Raw genomic sequence first — 25,800 nt, forward strand, 5'->3', positions numbered from 1 at the left:
TGGCCCAGAAGCTGAGCTGTCATGACTGTATTCATTCTGCAAATAGGTGACATACACTAAACTGAGGTGACTTTCCCCATACTGCTCAGGGAATCTAAATTCACACTCACAGTATACCTATAACTTCATTTCTGTCAGTACTGGTTTTGTTCCTACAGCTGTATGCATCTGTTAACAACATGTTATTGCTTTAGCATAATTAATAGATCTGCTTTGTACTGAATTGTGAGTTATTTTTAATTCTGGGGGTTCTTTTGGGGTTGTTTTTTTCTGGTTTGGTTTGATTTCTTTTTTTTTCCCCATTCTTTTTGCATCATTATTTGGGATTAGGAGAGTGATGATTTTCAGACAATCTACAGTGGAAGTTCAGGTGTGCTATTGAAATTATAGTGAAATTCCCTATGGTTATGGTAATTTTAGCCTTTTTTTTTTTTGTACCCGTTTTCCTTCCTAGAATTTGCAGGGATATGATAATTAGCAGTTTAAGTAGAGCATAAATTTATGTGCATTAAGTATGCCTGCTTTGTGTAAACAGAAGTTTTCCAAATGCCTGGTGTGCAATATATCTTGTTCTGTTCAGGAAGGGGAGTGCAGAAAATGTCCATGTTGCTTAGTTACAGAAACAACAAACATCACAAATTTGTTGTATTTAGTTAGCCATGGAGTGTGGCATTAAAGCACTTGCCAAGTGCATTATCAGGGCATAGGATGCTATGCTTTTGTGTTCACCCTGAGACATGGATTGTTCAAGTTCAGCTTTTATTGTGTGCAGCTTTTGAACAAATTGGGTGCATTTTGGATTTTTTATCTGAATGATCAGTGTGCTTTGCACTCTGTAGTTGCAGACTAGAAAGTCAGAACTATATCATACTTGTTTTCCTTAAAAAGAAAAAGGGGGATTGACACCCTATAGGAAATGAAAATGTGTCTGATTTTGGATGAAGCTTCACTAGATTTTGTGCTGGTAATGCAAACTCAGTCTTCAGGCAAGTTTCTGCCCTGTGAGGAGACGGTGTATCCAATTTACAGAGAAGCGAGAAGAAATTAAATTCTCTGTGAGGCAGTTACATGCAGGTTAAACCCCAATCCCTGGATTACTGGTCCTGACTTCCTTACACAAGGAATGGTTTTCTTTTTTCTACCTTAGGCCTAAGTAGTCTATGGAGAGAACGTCTGATTTAAGAAATATACTTGTTATATATAAAGCTATAAACAGCAGAACAAAGCACATCATCATACCATATGAACTATATGTTTGCCTTGGAAAACCTGTTTAATATTTTCAAAATTGTGAGTGTGATTTGTTTGTACTCCATGGTTTTGGATGCTCAGTCTGGACAGGAAGAGGAAGCAGGAGATATATATTCCCAGAAATATAATCCAGGGAATTTGTTGCACTGTAGTGCTTTTTTATTTTTTCCTAAATCAATTAAGTCAAGGGTTTTTTTGAGCTGAAACTTGCAGAGCCATTTCCCAGACCATAATAATTGACCTAAAATGATGCAACAAATGCACATGCTATTGTTTTCTCCAGGTGTTTATGTATCCATAGCATGGAACCCTATCCTGTGTCCTTAGCCTTATCTCCCACTTAGTGGGACTCTAGAGATATCTGGGTTTTATGTTGGTGCTCAATGACCCCCTTTCTAAATGCCTCACACTACCATCACCACCACATTTGCACAAATATCGATCTCAGGAGAAAGAAAACCATTTCACTTGAAGATGAGTAAGTTGTTCCTTGCAACATTCAATATATCCCTTAATTGCTTCTCTATGTTTAGAAAACAAAGCTGGATTATGATGTTGAGTAACCCTAGAGGCTTGAATAGCTGTTATCATTCACGTTGTGTGCTTTCACATTGTGTTCAAAAATGCACCCCATTGCAAACATTTGAACTTGGGCTCCTTAAGTTTTGTGTAAATAGTCTGTAGTTTATTGTGTTCCCTGATACATTCATTTTGGAGCTTGAAAATGCATGGAAGCATATTAGGAAAATGACAAGCCTCCTGTGAGAAGCTGACATTCCTAGATTATTTCAAAACCATACAGCAGGGTCTAAAAAAGTACCTGGTAGCTCTTAGCAGTCAGTTTTGCAGGTGGATTCCTGGGGAGTTTGTTGCTGTGTGCACCAGATTATTCTCAGTGAGCATGGAAGTTCTAGTGGCTGGTAAAGTGGTAAAGCAAGCTGATAAAATTGCCTCAGTCTTCCCTTACTGCAAGTCCCATTGTTACAGTTTCTGGCACCAGCAAGTTTTCCCTCCTGCTGATGCCTCTTTTCAGGGGAAACCTGTAGGTTGGTAGCACCTACTTGAGCTATTTCTGGTAATATTAGTCTCCATTTTGGAGAATTAACTGTCATCATATGCACCAGGTGATCCAGGTTTCATGGAAATATGAAAATATGGAAGTACTCTTTTACGGTAACAAAGACTTATATCATCCAATTTTTAATAGGTTTTGACATTGGGTTCATCCATTTATTCAAATTGCATTTAGAAAAGTATTTTACTTCATCTGCCAGTTAAGTAAATAGACAAGTTATTCAGGGTAAGGTCATAGTGGCAGGTGCTCTGAAATCCTGGGTTCTCTTTGATTCTCAAGGAAATCTAGACGCTGCAAATCAGGTGATGTGATCAGCTCCTTGGGGGAATTATGTTTGGTTTTAAGAATGTAAAGTAATTTGAAATAAATGCTTCATAATAATTTAAAGGATTTTTAATCATAGTTATTGAAAAGCTATTGCTGGCAGAGGTGGTCAGTATTTTGAAATATTTAAGGGTAATTCCCTTTCTTCATAAGATTTAATGTGGAAAGGGTTGCACTTCAAATTGAAAATAGTGTTGTAATCTGGATTCTTTCACACCTTTCATGGTTGTAAATCTCATGTGACAGGGTCAGTAGAAAGAACTGATAGTCTTCTGGGGTTTTTTTTTAATTTTTTAATTTTCTTGACTTATAAATTTTCTAATTAAACAGTTATATATTTAGGATACATCCCTAGTACGAATTCCTTCTCTTTTCCTTCACCTTTTCTCAGGGTCATTCAAAGATTTATACTTCCTTACACTTCTGGAGTTCATTGCATAGTAGGGCCCTGGCTTGCAAAACAACCTATACATGATATATCTTTGGGAAGCATGAATTAATTTAGGTTGCGCTCCAAGATGACCACAGACCACTTAAAGAGAGTGCTGAGCTTAAGGTAATAATTGCTGTCTCAAAGCTGGACTTATCTGTTAAAACACAGTACTGTGATATTGAAGTTACCCAGCATGTGGTTGGCCTAGATGGTAGCAAAGGAAGCCCCATATCTTGATTGTAAAATGTTCTTCCCTGTCTCTCTTAGAAAATAAATTTATTCCTCATTTTGGATAGCTTGGTTGCAAATTATGTGGGGACTTGCTGACTGCTCCATTTTTCTTGGGAGCTTAGGTGACCTTTTGAAGTTTCCAAGAATGAGGTAATTAAATATTTTAAAGACTGAAGTCTTGAAACTCACTTGATATTAACAGGAAAGAACAGAGTGAATACAAGACAAATTCAAGGTGCTCTTAATGGCATGATACAATTCCCTGAGGGCTGGCAGTTTCATGTGTAGGAAACTTCGTTTGTTGCTCAGGTATGAAAGTGAGTGCAAGAGCAAGCTAAAAACCAGGGCCAACCCAATGAATGCCAGGATACTGAATGATGGGTTGTGTGGGAGGAAAGGGGAATGTGACTCCAATATTTCTCTGTTGCAAATTACCTTCACTTGACTAATTGTGGATCCATGTCTCTAATGGAGGGAAAATGTACTGAGTTAACGTAATATGCTGTGTGCCTCAGATGGAAATAGCAGATAATATAAGCCCTATTAAAAGCATGTTTGTCCTTATGTACCCAGAACCAAAAGAAAAAAGGCAAAATCAATGGATAAATCAGTAAGTTATTTGTACCCTAGAGGCTGTTGCTTCTGAAGCATGTACCTTCATGAAATGTTAGCCTCAGAATTATTTCTTACTGTTCAGTGGTTTTCCCAAAATTTAATAACTAATCTCTGTGAACATACTGCTTTTCTCCTTTTTGCTGTGCTTCACTGATGGCTAAGTACATTTTTCATGGATAGGGAGAGGGGTAAGAATCTCAGCATAACACCAGGAAACAGGCTCCCAAATGCAAGCTGTGTTCAGTTCTTTTCAGTTATGGTTCATATATTGCTGTTTCATTACCAACTATTCATGATAATTCAGTTCCAAATTTTCAGTTTAGTAAGAGTAAACAATCATAAGCGCATTCTAAAACTTAGAAGGTAAGCACTCTAAAACTTAGATATAGGCTTTAGTCAGTTTCCCCACAATGTATGTAATAAGATGCAGATGGTTTCTCAGTAGCTATGAAGTTTCAGTTGTGGAATATGGAAGCAAGAAATTGTCGTTTGCAATATTTAGGGATTCCAAGAATGTTTTAATATTGGTGGCATAAAATTGACAATATTTGTCACTGTTACTAAAGTGTTCTAGCAACATTGCCCTCATACATTATATATTAAGTTAATTAAGAGCTGGTGACAAGTTATTGAGAAAACCATTTCACTTTATCCATTATGTTCTTAAACTGTATTTATTAGAAATTATTCTTTCTGAGTTGGCAAATGACTTCAAATCATAGAAAGCTGTTTCAGACATCAAGGAAAACCTAGCTTTCATTTAGTCTGCTGATTGTTTTACACAGCTATTAACTCCCAATTGTAATATTCAGTTCACCATCTTTCATTAAGGTCGGACAATTTGATTTGTCCATAAACAAGAAATTCTCTTTGTACATTTATTTGCCTTGCCCTGGAACCTGTTCTTGTTCAGCTCTCATGTTCCTTGTTGGCATATTTACTTTCACTGTTACCAAGCATGATTTAGTTCTAATAAAAGTCCATTTGTTTCTTTTTTATTTATTTTATCCTCTGGCACTGTTTAATCTGCTTTTAGTCTAATCTAGAAAGGTTGCCCCCTGTAACTTCTTCAAACGAAGTGGGAGCTATCCAAAATCCTTCTTGATGTAGAAAGAGGTCAATGCTTCATGAGACCAGATACCTCTAAGTAACCTCCCAGATTGCTGGCTTCTTGCTGCATTCCTCTTTGCTCTAAAGACAGAAAGCCAGCCCAAAGGGATGTCACTTGCATGTGCTTATTCTCCAGTACCATTCTAAACTCCTGTGCACAATCTGTAAAATCTCAGGTATTACGGATGCATTTGATAAATGGAAATATGTTTCCTTACTAAGTAATGCTACAGTTTAGTCCAATTCTATTCACTTCTGGTGATTTCAGTTGAAGAACACAACACATTATCTGTGTCTCTATGGCAGAGTAGCATTTCTGCTGTCAGCAATCCACGGTGAGGTTTATCTGTCATCTTTGGAGACACAGCTCTCATGGGAGCAGTACTTCTTGTACTCAATTCTGAAATAAAATGAAGAAATAGGCTTATTTATTAGCTTTTAGCATACATTTTAATATAGTAGAATAATTCTGGCAAGTCTTATGATGAAATTTGCATTGTGGATAATGATATAATTGGAATGAACACTATTCTTACTGAAAAAATGTCACTCTATCAATCATTTCCTTTTCTTTTGTCTTGAAACATCAATTTTCAATAGCAGCTATCACTTGTGGGGTATGTCATCTTAGATTGTGTAAGTGCTAGTGCTCTGATTTCTAACAGTAGCACAGCTCTGCTGTTCATCTGCTGTGTTTTCCCCTTACTTGGTGTCAGAGTGGGTTTCACTTGTGTTCAAACTAAATCTCAGAGGAAATTAATCCAGCAGCTCTATCCTAAGTATTCAGTAAGCACTTTCTAACCCCAAATAGATATGTAAAGTCTAAACCAGTGATGGGTCCCCTGTAGCTCCGAACTACACTACGTAGTTGGAACATTGGACCAGGGCCAGATGTGATCTAGTCCTGAATGCTGCAGATCTGTAGATGAAGAAGCCTCAGCACAAAGTGCTTGGTTTTGCTGAGCTGTTGCTTTTTCTCCAAATTGCTTTTTAATGTAGGGCTTAACCTTAGAAACACAGAAGTTTTAGCTTCTGTCGCTATGGTTTTGTATTCAGCCCTTCAGTGGTATTTTAGTTTGAGTCTTTCATTTATCAAACAATTAAAGTATTGACAAAACACTTGTGCACGCCTTTGGTATTGGGGAGCTCACTTTAGCAGCTCTTGTATTATGGATAACTCAGAGCAGCAATATGAGAAAATATTAATAAAGAATAGAACCCTGGGAAATGGTTGCATCATGACAGGCTTCTTGGACAAGTTAAAATGTGATTTGAAGCAAGGATATTTGCTACTGAGGTCAATTGGATTTAAAACTAATATTATCTTTCGTTTTTATCAGAAAATTCTTCAGTCAGGGAAAATATGTAAGTTGGGGGGCTTTTTATCCAATTGAACAGGCTCAAAGATTTTTGTCTGTTTTGATCTGTTTTGATATTAGTTTGCCTCTCTTATATAGCTTCATGAATTCCGTGAATGCTACTACTCCTCAGCCCCAAGGACAAACTGAAAAGATGTTAAATTATGAAGTGTCTGACCTTGGTATATTTTCTGTACATGAACAGAAGAGTTGAGACAATGACAAAGGATTTAGAGGAAGAAGAAATCTAATACTTCTTTATAATAACGAAATGGCTGTGCAGAAAAGGCTTTTAAGTAATCAAGGCCACACAAGCTAATTTGTAACTCATAGTATAAATTATGTGTAGATTCTTTCAGATTGTTAGAATTAACTGCAGGGATATTTTTAGAGCAACTTTTTTTTGGTTTAATGAAAACAATTATTAAATCATTAGTCAATGAAAATAGTTATTTCATCTAGTTTGTGTGTAAATTATCATATTCATGTTTCATCACCATTATCCCTTAAATAATGTGCCTGAGATTATGTCTCTTTGGTTAAAATGGTCAGGTTTCTCTGAGTAACTTCTCTGCTTTGCTTGCAGGTTGTATATAAAAATAATGATGTCAGGTTGGAGCTGTCTCGACTTGCCAAGCAAGGGGATGCTAAAATGAAGATTCATGGGGTTGTAGCATTTAAATGTGAGAATGTTGCAACCTTAGATCCAATCACATTTGAAACACCAGAGTCTTTCATCTCTCTGCCAAAGTGGAATGCCAAGAAAACAGGCTCAATATCATTTGACTTTCGTACAACTGAGCCAAATGGCCTGATTCTTTTCAGTCACGGGAAACCAAGGCACCAAAAAGATGCCAAACATCCACAGATGGTGAAGGTTGACTTTTTTGCCATTGAGATGCTTGATGGCCACCTCTACCTACTGTTAGACATGGGATCAGGTACTATAAAAATAAAAGCCTTGCAGAAGAAGGTGAATGATGGTGAATGGTACCATGTGGATTTTCAGCGGGATGGGCGGTCAGGTAAGTTCCTTTTGTTAGCATTCAGAATGTTTTTTCTGCTGTGCCTGAGAGAATACTAGGTACATATTGATGTTGCCACAATAAGAGTTGAGCATCATCCAAAAAATAAGGAAAATACAAGAAATCATTACTGTCAGGTACCAGAATACAATTATTTGCTGAGTTAAATATCTTATGGTAACTTTATTGGATAATCAAGTACTTAATCTTGCAAGTAAGTGTGTTGTGTGCTTGAAAAACCAACAGTAATCTCCCTCTGTGCTTGCTTACACCAAATAGCTGAAGTGGCAAGTTTCAAGAATAAAAATAAAGCAAAAAAAGAATTACTGAAAACAATCTCCAACACGGGGAATAGCTGCCCCACAGAAAAAACACAGAGCTTCCAATCATGTCAGCAGATCTCAGCACACTTAAATGATATGCTAATGAACAGCTAACAACACATGTCAGCAGAAATGGAAATATTGACTTGCCACATTCTATCAGTATGATTCATATTCTGGAGTGGTTTACTCAGAAAATGATCTCACCGAAAAGTGGTAAAAATAAAGAATTCATAAACTCTTCCTAATGCTACTGAAATCTACTACGACTTAAAATGGATTTATCCAGTGAAATTGTCAATGTATCAGCTTGTCTCATCTTGAGTACATATCTTGGCTTAAGCAAATAATCAATATACATCAATTTAAGGACAGTTCTCTTCTATGGTGCCTTTTCTGTAGTTCATGCCAAGATCTGGGGAGGAAGGGGGCGGGGAATGTACCGAGTCTGTAACTCAGTCCTGAAGAATTTTCTGATTAATATTAGTATTCAATCTGAAGTTTATCTACACTCCAAAAGTGGGTGTTGAAAAATGTAAGCTCCACTTCTTTTGGATTTTGTGGGATTTCCCCCACTTTACTCCTTTGGGTGGCTCCTTTTCCATAGCTTGCATTTATGATTTCTTTGTAAAACTTAACCCCCAAAAGTCATCATTTTATCACTTAACTTCTTACTACACACAAATCAGATTTCAGATCAAGCAAATCTTAGGTGCAGTTTTAAACTGAAGATTTCAGTCAAATCCATGCTGCAAATCACCCCAAATTCAATTGATATGCACTATGATTACGAAAAATAATTATTTTATTCCTGGACTGTGCAGCTTCAAATTGTAATGGTAGAGACTTTAATTTTCTTATTATAGTACGTCAGTTGCTCATTTACATTTCTTGAGGTTAAATAAACCTACCAAACAAGAACACACAACCAAAACCCAACCAGACAAAACCAACCAACCAAAAAAAAATAAAACCCCTAACCAAACAATAAAACACAACTTCTCAAAATCCTCAATTGGGATTGAATATCCAGCAGTTATATTATTTATACTACAATTTTTATTTCAGACTTTCTTCTTAAGTGTGGTTTCAGTGATTCATATGAGGCAGTAAATCCTGTAATAATCGTGCCTGTGGGACTGCTGAAAGCAAAGTTTATTCTTACATCCAAAGCCAACAGATCTATAAAGGAATGAAATAAATGCATAACAATTGTTTACATTTGAAGATATGTTCTGCCCTTTCATTGCTTCACAAAAAAATGTGATTCACAAGTGACATTAAGAGAGTTTAGGGCATACTTTAATCCTTAAAAACTGTTGAACATCTGCAACATAGAGTAATTTAAGGAAGCAAAACCTGCCTGCTGATCAGGATTGCATATTTTTTTATTTTTTTTTTAGTAGAATTATAAATAATCTAATTAATCCATCTGATGACTTGCCTGTGATGAAGATGGGTGAAATTTATGTAACCCCCCTGTCACTGTTGAAAACTACTCATTATACCTATTAACTCTAAGACATTGAAGTATTACCAGGAATACTGAATAAAATATGCAGGATTATGGATTGGCAAACTGAATTTTTAGCTGTGATCTGAAACAGAATCCAAGTTTTTCTATTATCCTAATACATACAATAATAGTTTATGGTAGGAGAAGTACCAATAACACTGGCAATGCTTTTGTTTGTCTTAATGATGGTAAGATCTGCTTATTGCAGTTATTAGAGAGATGCCTCTGCCTGAATTAAGGTGCAAATGAGACCATGTGCCAAAGTCAATAGTACAGCTTTTATCTAACAGTAAATGTGAGGAGGGAGAGTGATAGAAAGAAAGTAGAGTGGTAGGGAGGACTCAATCCTAACTGGGCCCTGTCTTCCCTAACCTTATCCCTAGCAACCTGCACAATTTTACTCTATTCCTCCCAATCCACCTGCCCTTGTTTCCGCCTTCTGAAAGCTTCTTTTTTCACTCTGAGTTTGCTCAGCAGCTCCTTACCCATCCAAGAAGGCCTGCTGGTAATTTTGCCTGATTTCCTCCTTGTCGTGATGCATTGTGTCTGAGCTTGGAGAACGATCCTTGGATACCAGCCAGCATCCTTGGGCCCCTTGGCCCTCCAGGGCTTTTTCCCATTAGGCTCTACTGAGTCTTGAAGAGGCTCTCCTGAAGTCCAGGGCAGTGAGGTTGCTGTGTGCCCTCCTCACTGTCCTGAGGATCTCAACCCCCCCTCCACCTCGTGGTCGTGTTGAGAATGTTGGTGTGTTTTACCCATGAAGAATAAAATTCACTTTTTACTCTTTCAGGATGCTTTTTGGTTTCTTTTCTCTAGCCCAAGCCAAACATATTGGAAATCACCTGAATATGATTACTTTTCACTAGCTTACCTTTAGAATTTTTATATAATTGAATGAATATACCTTGTATAGAAAAAAAATGTTTTTCTGAGACTTTCTTCTTGCCATTGACAGCATATTTCCCTAGCAATCAAGCAAAAAGGAAGAGATTCTTCTGTTAATGAATAAGTAGCTCAAATAAACTGTATTTTTTTTTTTTCTTTAAATTAAGTTTGGTGTCTTGCAACCTTTTGCTCCTGGCCTTCAAATCCAATGCAGAGTGGTTCCCTCTGATAGTAGAATGCTGTGACACTTCTCAAGGAGCTTTGCTAATTTCCTTGACTTTCATATTAGCTGGCTCAGCAAGTATTAGACTTATTTCTCATTCTTTACTCTCTTCCAGACTCTCAGTCACAGTGAGCATCCACTCTAAACTACTGACTTTGCCTTTGCTTGTCTGGGATTGCAGTGGAGGCAGGAGGGAGATGTAAGGAATGAGAACACATTTTTAAATTGTCATCATCCAGGCCCCATTCGCTAGTAATTCTGCCAATCCACTCAGATTTTGAGAGATACAGAAAGAGGGAAGAAATGGTGTCTTTTAATTTCATTTTGCTGAAAGACCTTTTGACATTTTCACCCTAGAATCCCATTCTGTTGCCTATAAGACTTGCTCTGAGTGCTTCCTTACCTAAAAAGATGATCATTGGTAGAAAATGTAGCTCCTGAGACCATATTTAGTTGACATTTAAGGATTAGGAAAAGAAAGATATTCATAAGATATTCTCCTCTGGTCCATCTTTCTTGCTAGGTGTGCAGCAATGCTACCAGCTGCTGTGTCCCAAGTTTCCTCACAGTACTCCTGAATTATATGTCCTGAATTCCTGGGAAGGACTGGGGCTTCATAGCTGTTTCACAGGTGTCCTGTCTCGGCCATGAGCTGCCTGCTGTGGTCGCAGTCCTCATCACAGCTATTGTGTTTTAGCACACAAGATGTATTTAGAATTAATACCTTGCTCTGCTTTTTCAATGTTTTGTAATAAGCAAATGCTTTTTATCGGCACAAAAAGCCACGTCAGGTAAGCAGAGAGATCAGAACAGTTGTAGTAGCTGCAGTTAAAATCTTCATATTTAACTGATCAGGAGAGAGATGAGGTTTAGAAATATGATTTAGTTTCTTATACACAGTCTTAGGAAAAAGTAAATTGCTGAGATAATGAATATGATTGGAGAGGCTCATTAAGTCATACCTAAGGGAAATGTTTGTCTGTTCTGCTCTTAGCAGTACTGCCAACCCTGCAGAAAAAAAAAGAATTAGGAAAAAAAAAAAAAACAAACCCAAACGAAATAAAACACAATCATAATGCAGCTGTAAAGGTCTTTGCTCAGAGTGTTTCTTGTAACACGGCAGGGATAGGTTTAATAACTGTTTTCTGAGACTTAAGTATTCTTTAAATTCTTTTTTCCATATGCAAGGGTAACCATGCAAATATTTTTTTGCTGAAACACCATTCATCCTTTGGAAATTACCATTACATAGTGAACTCAGGGAGGAAACTTACTGTTCTTGTCAACCTCCAATTGTGTAGGGCAGTGTAAAACAGAATGTATCAGAGTCTATTCATAGGTAGGAAGCATTTAAGGGCTGAGTCACTGAAATTTTGAACTAAAGGTAGAGTTTCAGCTTGAACACCAGAAATTATTTCTTGAGTATATAATTAGACCTTAACTATAATCAGTATCTCCCTGTAAGTAGTGCTTTGTTGATATCCATTACATGTATTATTGTTGCAGGCTCTTTTTTTTTTTCACATGTACCCTTCTTTTTATTACTTCCCACATCTTTTTAACCTTTTAAGAGCAGCCAGATTTACACGTTCCTATTTCAACAAATGTTAATAGTTTTCATATTTGGGAGAACGGGTTTATATTGCATTTTAGGGAAAATTCTTTCAATGATCTGCAGCTTCCTTGGCTGATCTGCATCTTTCTCCAAGTCCAAGATTAAACTTAACCAGCACTCAGCCAAGTGGTACAGTAGGCTTCTCTGTAATCTCCAGTGTATTTCCCATTTTTTTCCCATATGTGTTTTATTGTTGACTTATGTTGTTGACTCATCCTTTGAAGGACTGCTCACTAATCAGTTATCCTTTAAGTCAATAATTCTTGCTGAAAGCCATAATTTCATTAGTTTATTTCTCAAACTGCTTTTCCAATACAGAAAGAAGTTTCTGAATGTTAAATTGCACTGTGTTCTCAGGTGGAATGCTGTGGAATCAAAGGACCTATAGGTCATTACAGGAGCCTTAAATTTATGTCTAATTTCTGGAGATAAGAAATACTACTTGCTTTTAGAATCTGAAGCTGGATCATGAATTCCCAGACTAAATAAGTCACCCCACCCCTTCTTTTTCTCCTTTCAGGCTGGACAAACCACATGCTATCATCATTCTTCTATTTCTTTCTTATTCTGATAGAAATACAGATAATATTTCCAAATTTGAGTCTTAAAAATCTCTGTATGGAAGCTGCTTGTTTCCTGGCAGGCATTTATGGCTCTTTTCGAAGAAATGGTATCACTGCTGATCTGGTGCTGGGTGCTGTTATGCAAAGAGGGAACTTTAAGATGGTTCTTACTCCAGAGATGTTACAATTTAGGGTTATAGTTTTCTCTCTCTCTTGAACAGCCAGTGCTCTTCTGAATCTGCTGCTTCCTCATATCTGTTGTCTCTAGGTTATTTTGTTAAACGAGATATGTCCAATTCTTTCGTCTTATCAAATTTTAAAATTCTGTCTTGACAATGATGTTGCAGTACCTTTACAGGGAAATTTATTAACCCTTTATGTGCTGGCCACATAAGGCATTTGCATGCTCCATTGGTTTCCCTTTCTTCCTCTATGGAAAGTGATGTCTCTTCACATTTGTAAGCAGAAACATCTGAATGGATTGGAGTACACTGGTGATTTGACAAAACTATTCCTTTTAATGTGCCTATAATTCTCAGGGAGAGTAGAATTGAAGTCTATCAAAGGAGGTGTGCACCACAGTCCCCAATTTCTGTGGTAGTTTCTGCCATTGTCATGAGGTCCAATTTGAGACATTTTCAGTTGAACTCAGAAAGTTTCCCTCAACAAAGATAACAGGCTTTAAAAAAAAAAAAAAACAAAAAAAACCAAAAAAAACCAAAAAAACCCCACCAACAAACCACAGGAAAACAAACAAACCCAAACCTCTGCAATAAATGAGCAAAAAAATCCCTCCCCCAAAACCTCACCAAGATGAAACAGCACATGCTACCTCTGTCTCATCTCTGGATGCACTGTGAATCCAAAGGTGTTAATGGAACCACTGTTTATTTCCTGTAAGCCTATGTTCTATAAACTTGAGTTCTGCATTTTGTAGTAGGATACTTAAAAGGCTCTGTAATTTCTGCTGTATTTTGGAATATTTTTATATTCCCTTATTTTACTTGGATTTTTTTTCATTGGTGTTTACAAAGCAATTAGTGAGTAAAGTTTGCATTGTGTGTCAGAGATACATAAAAGGTACTCTGGATCTCACCAGCAGTGATGGCTAGGTGGTTGCCTGTTATGTTTTTCTACCCATAGTCATTAGATGTTATGATCACACTAAGGTTTCAGAGGACTTCTCATACGGAGTATTTTATGGGGTCTCATTTCTTGGGAAGGTAAAAAGTTCATTTCTTTAAGAAGCTGTTGACATCTACTCAAAATAATACTTAAGCTCTCTTCAGGGTAATCCTCTATGACATAGAGAAGAAAAATTTCCTGTTTCAGTCTATCACTTTACCATAATTCACAGTCACCAGTTCCCCTTATCATTCACCTTCCTAAGCCTTCTGTGCTTGCAAACTTTCCACTTGGAACAGAGTGTCACCTATACTGGCAGAGATTTATCTGTCTTTTTCTGTGAGCTGAAAGTAATCAAGATGTAGTAAATTTTTATTTTTTAATAGAAAAGTAGTTCCAGGAGTCTTCATTAATGTCTTGAAAATATAAATGTCTTTGTCCAGCAGAAAGTGGCACTGTTCACATGTTGGAGCTTGCTGTTGGAGGTTGCAGCTGAGTTAACTTGTGTGGGTGCACAAGTGGGTGCTGCCTGAACGTAGGTTTAGAGCATTTGGTCTTAAATTAGCCTGTACATCAACAGATGGGAAAAGGCAACAATAGCAGTAAGAAACTTTGCGAGGACAAGGACGATTTATATTTACAGCATCTCTAATGTTTATGAAGAAGAAAAGATCTGTTGCCTGTTAGCCATCCTTCCTGATCCCTAGGATGCTCTCTGAAATGTCTCTCTTGGTTTGACAGGTCATTCACAGGTGTCCTTGTTTGACGCAGCTGATTAATCAAATCAAACCTCAAAATGTTTGTGCTTGCATGCCTAAGGTCAAGCCTATATGAGTGCCAAGTTCTGCTTCTAGAAGCTGAGAAGTAACAACAAATTTTTAGAGTTAGCAAAACATAATCATCTTATCAGTTTTAAACAGATGGGAGTTTGGAAGGAAAAGTGTCTTGTTTCAGCATGCCTATTTCTTACTTTCTTGGAAGTTCACTTTTATATCTATGTGATTATTCAGCTGAGACAGAAAACATTTCTTACAGTCTATAAAAGGGAAAACTGACCGCATCCTCATTCTTTAAACTTATAAAGATGCAAAAATGCTAAGCAAACCTTTGCTTTATCTTGTTAGTTCTCTTCTGATAGTAGGGAGACTGTGGTATCCAGCGCTTCTGAAATCCGTATGTCTCAAGTCTCACATGGGAGTTGGACCTCCTGAGACCTTTATACCAAAGAGCTTTTACTAATGATCCAAATTCTTTAGATATTCATTCTGTCCAAGTTGTTGAAGTTAACCTATTGAACCAACAAAAGAACAGAAAAAATATAGCTTCTACAGGGTCCATTGGTAAAAGAGAAGCCTAAACTTTAGGCTGTACCCAAGTCATAGGATGATCTTTTTTCTTTCCTGCCTTTGTTTGCTTAAAACTCACATTTTAGTAATGTATGCTGTGTAAAGTGTGAATTTCTTCTTATGCACAACTCCTACCATGGTGGGAGCCTTTTTGGTAATCAGTGTTATTTTCTGGAATCTGTTTCAGACCAACAGTGGAGATGGTGAATCATGTTCACTTTGTATATATATGTATGATAAATTCATTGTGGTAAATGGGATTCTTCAGTGTCTTGTCACCATTAATACACTTTCCATGTTAAGTCCAGTGTTGCATGATGATGACTGGTACATTATGACAATTTGGTGACCTATATAATATTTGGATTTATATTTTGTTTGCTTTTGTGCCCACGTAGAGTGATAAGGAATCACTTCTGTGAAGATCTACATGAAGATTTTTTTCCAAGTGATTTTACTTAGAAATAAATTTAAAATTGGTTGACATAAGTGTGCTCTGTGACTGTATGTACTAATTTTTTTTCTGTTTATTCAAATTGTTAGTGTTGCATACCTCATTATTTTAAACAAAGTATCACCAAAAAAGGATCTTTGCAGTTGAATACAGTTTCTTTGTGCAGACACTTTATAAAAAGAGATTTCTATTTTAGTTTCAATTTTGTTTATTTAATTTTTAGACTTAAATGGAAAATATATTTCTGATATCCTGAAGGTCCATATACATCATCTCTCCCTCTTATTGTAACATGCACACATCTTGAGATAAGTTTCAGAGGCATTGATTTTCCCTCTAGGAGCCCATCACTTCCTTTTTAATGATTGCCTGCCTGGCAGCTGATGAGAGCATTTTCCTTCTACACTTAAAGAAAAAAAATCTTATCCAAAGCCCACTGAAAGTGGTGAGAGTCTTTTAAAATACTGTGTCTTTGGGCCCAAACCAAAGACTCAGATTTGCCTCCCAGGTTTCAACCCCATCTGTAATGCTTTGAAACACATGAGGGAGTGAAGATTTTGTTGTTGTTGTTGTTGCACAATGAGGATATTTCTGAAAATAACTCTGAACTGCATTTCCCCTGCACCTATGAGATTGGTAAGGTGATTTTGACTGGGGTTTTTCATGTTGTGATCATACAGTGTTGTGCATAAAGGTTTTTACATCATTAATTTCCTGGCTACATTGCAATTAAAATAGTGAAGTTCATCTATGATTCTATAGCTGTATGAATAAAATACCTCTGCTTCACTTATAGCTGTTTGACAGGAGCTAATGTGACATGTAGATGAATGAGAAAAAAAAGTACCAAAATCAAATCTCTTGAAAATCACACATTTTATTGTCTTTACAGGGACGATATCTGTGAACACGTTACGTACTCCATATACTGCACCAGGGGAAAGTGAAATCCTTGACTTGGATGATGACTTGTATCTTGGAGGCTTACCAGAAAATAAAGCAGGCCTGGTCTTCCCAACAGAGGTGTGGACAGCACTCCTCAATTATGGATACGTCGGCTGCATTAGAGATTTATTTATTGATGGTCAAAGCAAAGATATTCGACAGATGGCTGAAATTCAAAGCACAGCTGGAGTAAAACCCTCATGCTCAAGAGAAACTGCAAAACCTTGCCTTAGCAACCCCTGTAAAAACAGTGGTGTGTGCAGGGATGGGTGGAACAGATATGTGTGTGATTGCTCTGGCACGGGGTACCTTGGCAGATCATGCGAAAGAGGTAGGTTCCATGAGATGACTGCACTTCTATTTTTATGGTAAAAAAAAAAAGTACAAGCATAAAATAAATAAATTCCTGTACAATGATTAAAAATGGTAAATTATCATTTACTGTCCTGAGGCAAAAAAAGCATCCTTGATTTCCCTTGATGTGAGGTGGAGCCCTGCTGTAGACTTCAAGAAGTAACTCTAGAGGAAAGATCTTAGGGGAGACTCTAAAGTGCATTTGTGTCTCATCATACATTGCTGAGTTCTGAAAAGCTTTGTGAAAGCAATTTTAAATATTATTGCATTGCTAAATGGTCACATTCCAGTTCCAAACTGTAGTCTTGTTCTCTGCTTATTTATGTCAATATCAGTATATGAATAAATTCACTTTTGAATTCCACAGTGTCACTTAAATCCATGGCCAGAACTTCATCCATGAGTCAAAGCAGAAGAGTCAGTAGGAATTAACATTTGTACTTATCTCTTTTTGAAAAGATCCTAGTACCCAAGGAAACTGCCTGTAGTTATCTAAAATCTCTGAGTATTCCTCTTACCTAGAAAAGGTAACAGTGAAGTTGAGAAACTCCATTTATTTAATTGAAAAGCTGGATAGCATCGAGGAAGGCAGATGTTGAGGTTAGTTAATAAATAGAAAACCCTGTAATTTATTTAAAATTGCAGAGTGTGCTGATAAAAGATTTTAATGTAAGTACGTAAACGATAAAAAGATTTTAGTTAATATTTTAGTTTTTTATTTTTAATCTTATGGAACTAGAAAGTGTTTTAATGCCAGGAGTTGTATTTTTCATCTCCCATTTGACACAGCAGTTTCTTCATATTGTCTTCAGCCTGAAATCTAAACCTAAAATTTATTGGCTGAAAATGTAAGTTCTTTTCATCTAGTTTGATTAATTTTTCCAGTTAGTCAGATGAAACGAAAATGTATTCTTTAGAAATAAAACCCCAATGAATGTTTTAAGTTGTATGTCAGTAGATATGTGCATTTATGTAGTATAGGTCCTTGCATATTATCAGCATTTGCACGTAGATTCTCAGATCCTTCTGTGTGGTTTTTCTGTCTTATTTTTTGACTATTTATGCCTTTGGCTCATGGCCAGCTGTTCTGAGCTCTCCAGACTGTTGTTCCTGGTGGAGTGGAGCTGGCAGAGGGATAACGGAGCTGCCTGATGCATCCTCGCAGCCCTCGGTTAAACATGGCTGGTGTACCACCCTGTGGCCAAACTCTCCTATTACAGAGGGGAACAAGCAAAAACCGGGTTTGCTTTTTTTTTTTTTTTATTTCCACTGAAAAGCCAGGAAACATGTGCCTTAGAGACACAAACACAGCAGATCTGCAAAGAGCTGAGAGCAGGCTTCATCACAGCAATTTCCCGTGCACATATTGGACAGGTGTTGATGTTTTATAGAGAAACCTCTGCTTTTTTTACTTCCCGTGCCTTATTTTCAAGCATTATCCAGTTTAAGGCTTCATTTTCCCAGAGCATTCCCCTGGTGGGAATGGTGGTACTGGAGCGGTGATGCTGGCTCCTCTACAACAACGTTTGGTTTTTGTCCAGCAGAAATATGTGTGGCACTTCAGCTGTATGAGATCATTTCCTGCTCTTGGGTTTCCCTCTCCAGAGGGAACTGTGCTGAAAGGAGATGTCTTCTCAGTAGTATTCATATCCCGAGTGGTCATGCATTAATAAGATTATAGCTTTTGGGATTCTGAAAGCGTCGTGTTGGCATCCTACCACACAAAGTTATTATAACTACTAGCCGTGTGTAGGAGCTGATAAACTTTTGTTTTGCAGCACATTTATAATTGTTCAAACTAATTTAAATAAAAGGGGAACATGCTCGTTTCAGCAAACAATGCAGTTCCACAAAGAAAATAAACCTTTAGAATAAAATACTGGAGATTAAACAACTAGAATATTTAACATTAAGTATATAAGGTGTCTTTAGTAAAAAAAAAAAAAGTGTTGAGCTACTTTTGATTGCTATTTAATTTTTATTTTTCATAATATTTCCCCTGAAATAGGAGTGTTAACATCCATACTTGGATGTTTAGTGTACAATACAGAACCTGGAATAATTTCAGCTCATTAGTGCACAAAACCCCTGGAACACCACTGTGGTCCATTTTAATTTGTGTATACTTAAAATTATATATATACATATATATTTATATCCACATCCATTTTATCGTGTTGCAAGTTATTCTTAATTTTACTCTTGATTTTCAGTAAGGTTAAACATCAGCATAATCTGTAGACTGGCTTTAGTAGATTATGAAAACTCTAGCAGATGGATGGACAGATGTCACAGCAATATAATTTGGCATCGTCTCGTACTTTGTGGATCACAGTGAGTGATTGCCTCTTGGCAAAGCCTTTTACAGGTGTATTCTTTTCACAGGATGGCCAGAAACAATAGTAAAATCATCAAAGAGTGATAAGCAAAAGTAAGCATGCAAACAAAGGTTTATCGAGGTGACATTTCTGAGGAGAAAATATGTTTAGAGTGTGTGTAGATATCCATATGGTGCATGCACAGACCCCTACATACTCATATACACATTAAAGAAATGTAACTTTCATTCTTTGTGTTATATAACTGGATGCTCTACAATTTTAAATTAAGAAAAATAAAGGTGGTATGAGGATAGATAGCATGAAGAATCAGGTGCTCAAAATATTATACTAATTCCATCACTGTCTTAAATTAACTGATTGGTCCTGTGTGTTAAGGCTGTAAAAAATTTACAGTGTGGCTTAGGACCTCAGTCCTGAAATAATACCAGTGTGGGAATTGGAAGAAATAATTTCAACTTCTATTCACATATTATCTAGTAAATAATCACATACAGAGAAATGTTTCTATCAGATTGATGGAAATGTTCCCTATAAATCTCCAAGGCTTCAGCTTTGCGCCCAGGTGGACACAGATGCCATGGAGAAAACCCAAAATGTCTGGGAAAAGAGCAAAAAGTTCAAATTTGACTCAGTAGCAGCCAACATATTTAAATACTCACACAATTTCTAGGAGTAAAATTGTATATATCAGGGAGCATTTCTGGGCAGGATACTGTTGCTCTACTCGTACTGGTAAATAAAACAGGCTCAGAGAGCAAACCTGAATAGTTAATTAGGGATGATCCAGATTGCTCATATACATCCTGGCACGACTCTGGACTGTATAGTCTGTCATTTCTGGGCAAAGTTTGTGTGGGATTTCAGTGACAGCAGACACAGAGGGTGATTTCATGCTTTAAAAATGCTATGTGGGTTGCAATATGGTCCTCATATTATTGCAGACACTTTGAAACTGAAAAAGCAGGAAAAAATTAAGAATTCTGTCTTTGGGATTTCACAGGTACCACAAAGGGTCCAGAGGAAACAAGATCCTGTTTTATTTATTAAAATATGTGCAATGGGCATTCTTACTCACCAAGCATCATGTTTTTAAAGTAACACAAACTTGACTGCAGAACTTACGAGAAAGACCACTGAAATTCAAATGCCTACTCCATACTTCTTCCACTTTAATTTAAATAATCTGTGAATTGAAGAATAGCATCTATTCAGGAAATTCTCTTTTTTTTTTTTTTTTTTCCTGAAAATATCCAGTCATCATTTCTGAGGGTAGAAGCAGATGTAGGAAAGTTTCCAGAATTGGTGCCTCAGTCTCTTGAGCAATTTAGGTAATTCTAGCTCAAGTGGAAATTAAGGTCCTGAATCTCCTCTCATGTCAGTACTGGTCTGTGCATCCTTGGGTTTAAACACAGAGATAATTAAGGTGGTCTGTGTGTATATATGTAGGAAAGAAGACTATCTAGCAGTGAAGATTTTAATAAGAAACAAATTGAAGAAAAAAAATGAGAGGAGAATTGAACCCTTCAATGGGGTTGTTTTGGAGTTTGGTTCATTTGTGTGTTTTGGTTGGCTGTTTTTACCACAGGAACAGGAAAAGTTTTAAATGTCAGATTTATAAAACTGTCAAAGAATGAATGTATAAAACATTTTAATATAAATCTCTGTATCGTATAAAGCCATTTATTTCTTCTTAATAACTCTACTGCATGCACTTATTTGCTACCACGAAAAAACTTGTCAGTGATTTTATTATAAGGATTTTCTGCTGTTTTTCTTTTCAGCGCTATGATTCCAACACTGAAGTGGTAGTAAAACTATTACTCTTTTCATTCTTTTTTTTAAATGGGTATCACATCCTGAACTAAACTTAGTCTATTATCACTTGATCTAATAATTAAGGGAAAGCTGAACAAGAGAGAAAAGACGTTCTGTCAACACTTATGTGAGAACATTTAGCAGTGTAGATTTCATGTAAAGATGAGACACCTACTTGGAATTAGTTGGTCCAAAGCAAAAAAACCATAAGAGGCAAAAATTAATACATATTTTTAGCTAAATTGTTCTTTCAAGGTTTGTGTACCTGCTGCCTCTTGTCGTTCAGATCACTGCTTTACTAACCAGGCCTTGTAAATTAGCAATCCATTCCTGCCACTTTTGTGCTTGGTTCTACTTTGTTGGGGGGTTTTGGGGGTTGTTTTTTTTGTTAGCTTTTGTTTTGTTCGTTGTTTTTCATTTGCTTTTCATTTGGGGATTTTGTGTGTCTTGGTTTTGTTTGGCATTGTTTTGGTGGTAGTTTGGGGGTGGGTTTTTTGTTTGGTTTTTTTTTTTTGGTTTTTTTGCCTTTTTCTTTCCCCTATGATACCTTTGTGCTTAGAAAGCTTGTGCCTTGGAAAGGACATATTGACATATTCAGAGCATCTAGTTGACATGAGGGGGCTTCCTCATTGCCCAGAGCTTTTAAGTCATTTGATATTCTGTTCAGTATCTTTAGTCTGTTCTTGGAACATCTGTTCCCAAAATACTGGCACAGTATGGCTTAGGAGGATTAAGTATCTAATCACATCAGGTCTGCTCACCATGGTGTTACTCACAGGCCATCTCCAATTAAATTAAGGCTCCAATTAAGTTCCTTCTCTCCTTTTTCTGTAATTTTTGGAAAAACTTGAGTAATTACAGGAAAGTTGGCAAACGGTATCAGTGCTGATTCTGACACCTCTCTTTTACATTATCGTAAGATACTTGGTTAGCAACAGAACTCTAGCACTGATGAATGTTGGGTTTGCTCTGTATGTGAAAACCCTAACTACTATTAATGTGGTGGATTTTTGTAGACAATACAAAATACCTTATATTTTCTGTTATATGAGCATGTAACTTTAGGGTTTTTCCTGGAATTCTTTACCTAAATCATGTTTTCCTTGATAAAGACCTTGGGAGCTTTTTATGCACAGACTAGACAGCTAGGCATAGGAAGGAATTGTAACCCCTATACATTACTTCCCCAAAATACTAACAAACAAACAAGGAAACCCACAAAAACCCAACCCCCAAACTAACAAATAAAAACCCCCAAACAATCAAAAAGCCAATCAGCTTCCACTGAAAACTCTTTGATTTGAAATTACTTTTTGGGTTGTTGCAAGTATTTCATCTACTTCACAGAATGATTTTAGATTCAGAATATGCTGAAAATATGATTACCTGCATAGTTAGAAATCATCAAACACGTAAATGCATTCTAATAACCTTTTATATCTAAGGACTTTCACAGCAGTCTCAGCAACCACTTTTTTCCAACATCAGATTGTTTTCTCCAAATTTATATTGGGGGAATTTAAAATTCTTTACACAGGAGAAGGTTGCCCAGAGAAACTGTGGATGCCCCACCCCTGGAAGTGTTCAAGGCCAGGTTGGATGTGGCTTGGAGCAACCTGGTCAAGTGGAAGGTGTCCCTGCCCATGGCAGATGTGTTAGAAGTGGGTGATCTTTAGGGTTCCTTCTAACCCAAGCTGTTCTATGATTGTACTAGTGAAAATATAATCGATCACTTTTGCCTCTCACGGAGTTAATAAAACATTTTGTCCTTCCATGGACCGCATAGGCCAGAAGTCTTGAAGACCTTTAACAGCGTACAAGATATGCTATGGGAACAATTTTGGCAAACATAGTTGTGAGACTTACTACACATAGCATCAGTAGTAGTAGTCCTTGAAAATATTATTGCATGTTGACACCAGAGTAAACTTTGTTTTAGATAAGTGTCTCTGCTACACCGAAGCAAATTGAAGCACAGAGAAGCTTCCCATAGTTGTTCTCTGCCCACAGTGTTCAATTGTCCTGCCAAAAAGGACTTCCTAATATGTTTCAGAAATACATTTCCTTTGCTTTCTAGGAACTGCAGTGCCTTCCCTGTGAGCAGTCTCTTTGCTACCTTTCTCGTTACCAGCCTGGAAGCTGGGAAAAGAAGGCTTGTGACTGGTTGCTCTGGGGTCTAACAGACTGTGACTGCTCTGTGCCAGAGTCTCTGGCCAGGAGGGTTTCCTGGAATGTCTGAAAGTGACAGCTCTTTGCTTGTCTTGGGGGTTTTAGCATGTTACCCTCAATATGCCATGTCCAGTCTCAATCCTCTTGCTGAGGCTGTCGTAGTGTTCATATAAGCGTTTTTGAGTCCATACCATGGTTTTTGTAGTCATGAAACAACCTATGCCCCATCCATACTGTGCTGGGGACTCTCACCCATTTCAGGAGGATTTTTTGCTCACTGGATGATAATTGTAACTCACAGTTGTAGCAATGCCAATAGGTTTATACAGGAAGCATCCTAAGGTGGTTATCTAGGGGGAATGACAATCAGACATGGGCTTTTGTTAGTCTGTAAGGTTTACCTGAATCTCTTCTGCTGATTTGACCTATTTTAAGTAGTACAGGCCCAGTATTTCAAGCATTGCCTTACAGGTGATTTTACCAATCTTGTTGAAGATGCACGCATGGCTGGCTGGGTCATTAAAGAGCAATTTAGTTTCTTTAAAAAGCACCAAGATATGCCACTTATAAACAAAAACAAATCAAAACAAACCCTAACAAAAACCCCAAACCCAACTTGCCTGTGTTTCCCAGTAATAATAATGAAAAGTAAAATGTAACTTTTCTGTGTCATGCTGACTGAATATACATTTACCATCTTACGTCTAGGGAGTTTCAGTAGACAGAATATAATTCTTTAACAACTGATTTTTCTCCTTTCTGTTTCCAGAGGCAACAATTTTAAGCTATGATGGAAGTATGTTTATGAAAATACAGCTTCCTGTTGTGATGCACACAGAGGCCGAAGATGTTTCTTTAAGGTTCAGGTCTCAGCGAGCTTATGGCATTTTAATGGCAACAACTTCCAGGGAATCTGCAGACACCCTTCGGTTAGAGCTGGATGCAGGACGAGTTAAGCTAACGGTCAACCTAGGTAACAACCTCTTCCTCCAAGAAATTAACATTTTCTTTACATTTTTCTTTTTGCTTGCAAACATTTATGAAACAGCCCGTTTTAACATTAAAAGTAAACTGAAATGATATATAAACACACGTCAATGCGGCATCTGCATACGTACGTACACAAATACACGGCCATTATTACGATTTATTTTGTTTCCTTTTGCATTTTTGTATTCTTTATTTAGTCTTAACATTACCCATCACAATATTTTTGTACTGTTGTGTATTCTAAAAAAAGAAGACAAGTTCATCAGTGGCATTTTTTTGGCTGAATTGGTTTGTTGGTTCTGGAATATTGGTCTCCCTCCACAATTTCTTTAGAAAAGCAATTCCACAGTTTCAATGTGCAAGCAGAAACAACATATATGTAGGTCAGCTCAGTTTTACCTCCACCAATTAATCTACGACATGCAAATATATCAAAGACATTCTGGTTTTAACACTGAAAATGTTGCAGTTAGATACTCCCACTGATGGATTTCTTGGTCTCCTTTTTTTAGGTGTCAAATCTATATTAAATCCATCTCCTCTTTTTTAAACAATTCTGTAGTGGTATTTTTGTAGTATCGAACGATAACACAACCCTTCAATGCCCAAAGACTGCGGCCCTCAGCAAACAGCCTTGTGAACACAGGAGGCACAAGCCCTTTTACAGAAAAAAAAAAAAAAAAAAAAAAAGAAAAGAAAACTGGTTTCCTCATTTAAAATATGATGGACAAAATGTCAGGTTATGTTTTTCTGTAGTGTTAAAAAAAAAAGTAACTAAAGAAATAAAAGTGCTTCAGCCAGGCTTATGAAAGTCCAAGCCAGGACCCGAAAGAGAACAGGAGTTCAGGAAAATGCACATTCTATGCAGTTATTCCCCTTCAGGGGGATGCTATTTTTAAAGGGAACCAAGTACATTATTACTTTAGTCACAGATTTCCAGAAAGCACTGGTGGGGCTTGGGGGGTAAGAAAATAACCACCTAACCCTCCACTTCATCCAAGTGTCACTCACTGAAACTCTGCCCTGGTGTTTAGCATGAGGAGGGAGAAGGAGGAGCAAAGGGTGTCGCGGGTGACCCTTCCCTGCCGGTCCCCTCAGAGGCCGCGGCGGGAGGCTCCGAGCGCTTTCTGTAAAGGGGCTGTGCAGGTGCTGCTCCTTGGCTGTTTGCAACCACTTTTCTGATGCGGTTGACGACACATGACAAACTCAGCTATATGGAAACAAAATCTAGGTTTGATGGTATATATGTTCCTCAAAGGTGTAAACCCGGAGTAGCCATACAAACCGAGTAGTGTGGTGTAGGGTTTGGGGTTTGGTTTTTTTCTTTTTCCAGTAATAGATAAATGCAGGTAGCCCACCAGAGGATCGTGCACAGAGCAGGTTGTTCACTTTCCATACAAAACACCACCCTCTGCCTACTTCTATCATTCATGAAAGTCAATAAAAAGTAAATAAATCCGTGCCCCAGTAATATTGTTCCTTCCTCCCATGCCCCCTTTTTTTTTCTTTCTCTTTTTTTTTTTTTTTTTTTTTTTAGTCAGGCAAAAAAAAATTCTTAAAATAGAAAAGATTCTCTTCATTCTCTAATGAGTATTTATAAATATGTGATTTTTTTTTTCTCTGTATAACTTTAAAGTAGTCATTGCTCATTTCTAAAATCTAGACATTAAGGATACGTAAACCCACAAACCCTTATTTCTGGGGCTGGGTGAT

General features: G+C 37.1%; 1 protein-coding gene across 32 annotated transcripts in view; it reads left to right on the plus strand.

Annotated features, from left to right (window-relative positions):
• NRXN1 (neurexin 1) overlaps positions 1-25,800 on the plus strand; it is a 674,266-nt gene that overhangs the window by 264,146 nt on the left and 384,320 nt on the right. For all 32 annotated transcript variants that reach the window (XM_032103140.1, XM_032103136.1, XM_032103158.1 and 29 more), the window contains 3 exons: positions 6,984-7,422; positions 16,365-16,748; positions 23,867-24,070. In XM_032103140.1, the coding sequence (XP_031959031.1) occupies positions 6,984-7,422; positions 16,365-16,748; positions 23,867-24,070 (1,027 nt within the window). The remainder of the gene's footprint in view (positions 1-6,983; positions 7,423-16,364; positions 16,749-23,866; positions 24,071-25,800) is intronic.

Source organism: Corvus moneduloides, chromosome 3 (genome assembly GCF_009650955.1).
Source record: "Corvus moneduloides isolate bCorMon1 chromosome 3, bCorMon1.pri, whole genome shotgun sequence".
NCBI lineage: Eukaryota > Metazoa > Chordata > Aves > Passeriformes > Corvidae > Corvus > Corvus moneduloides.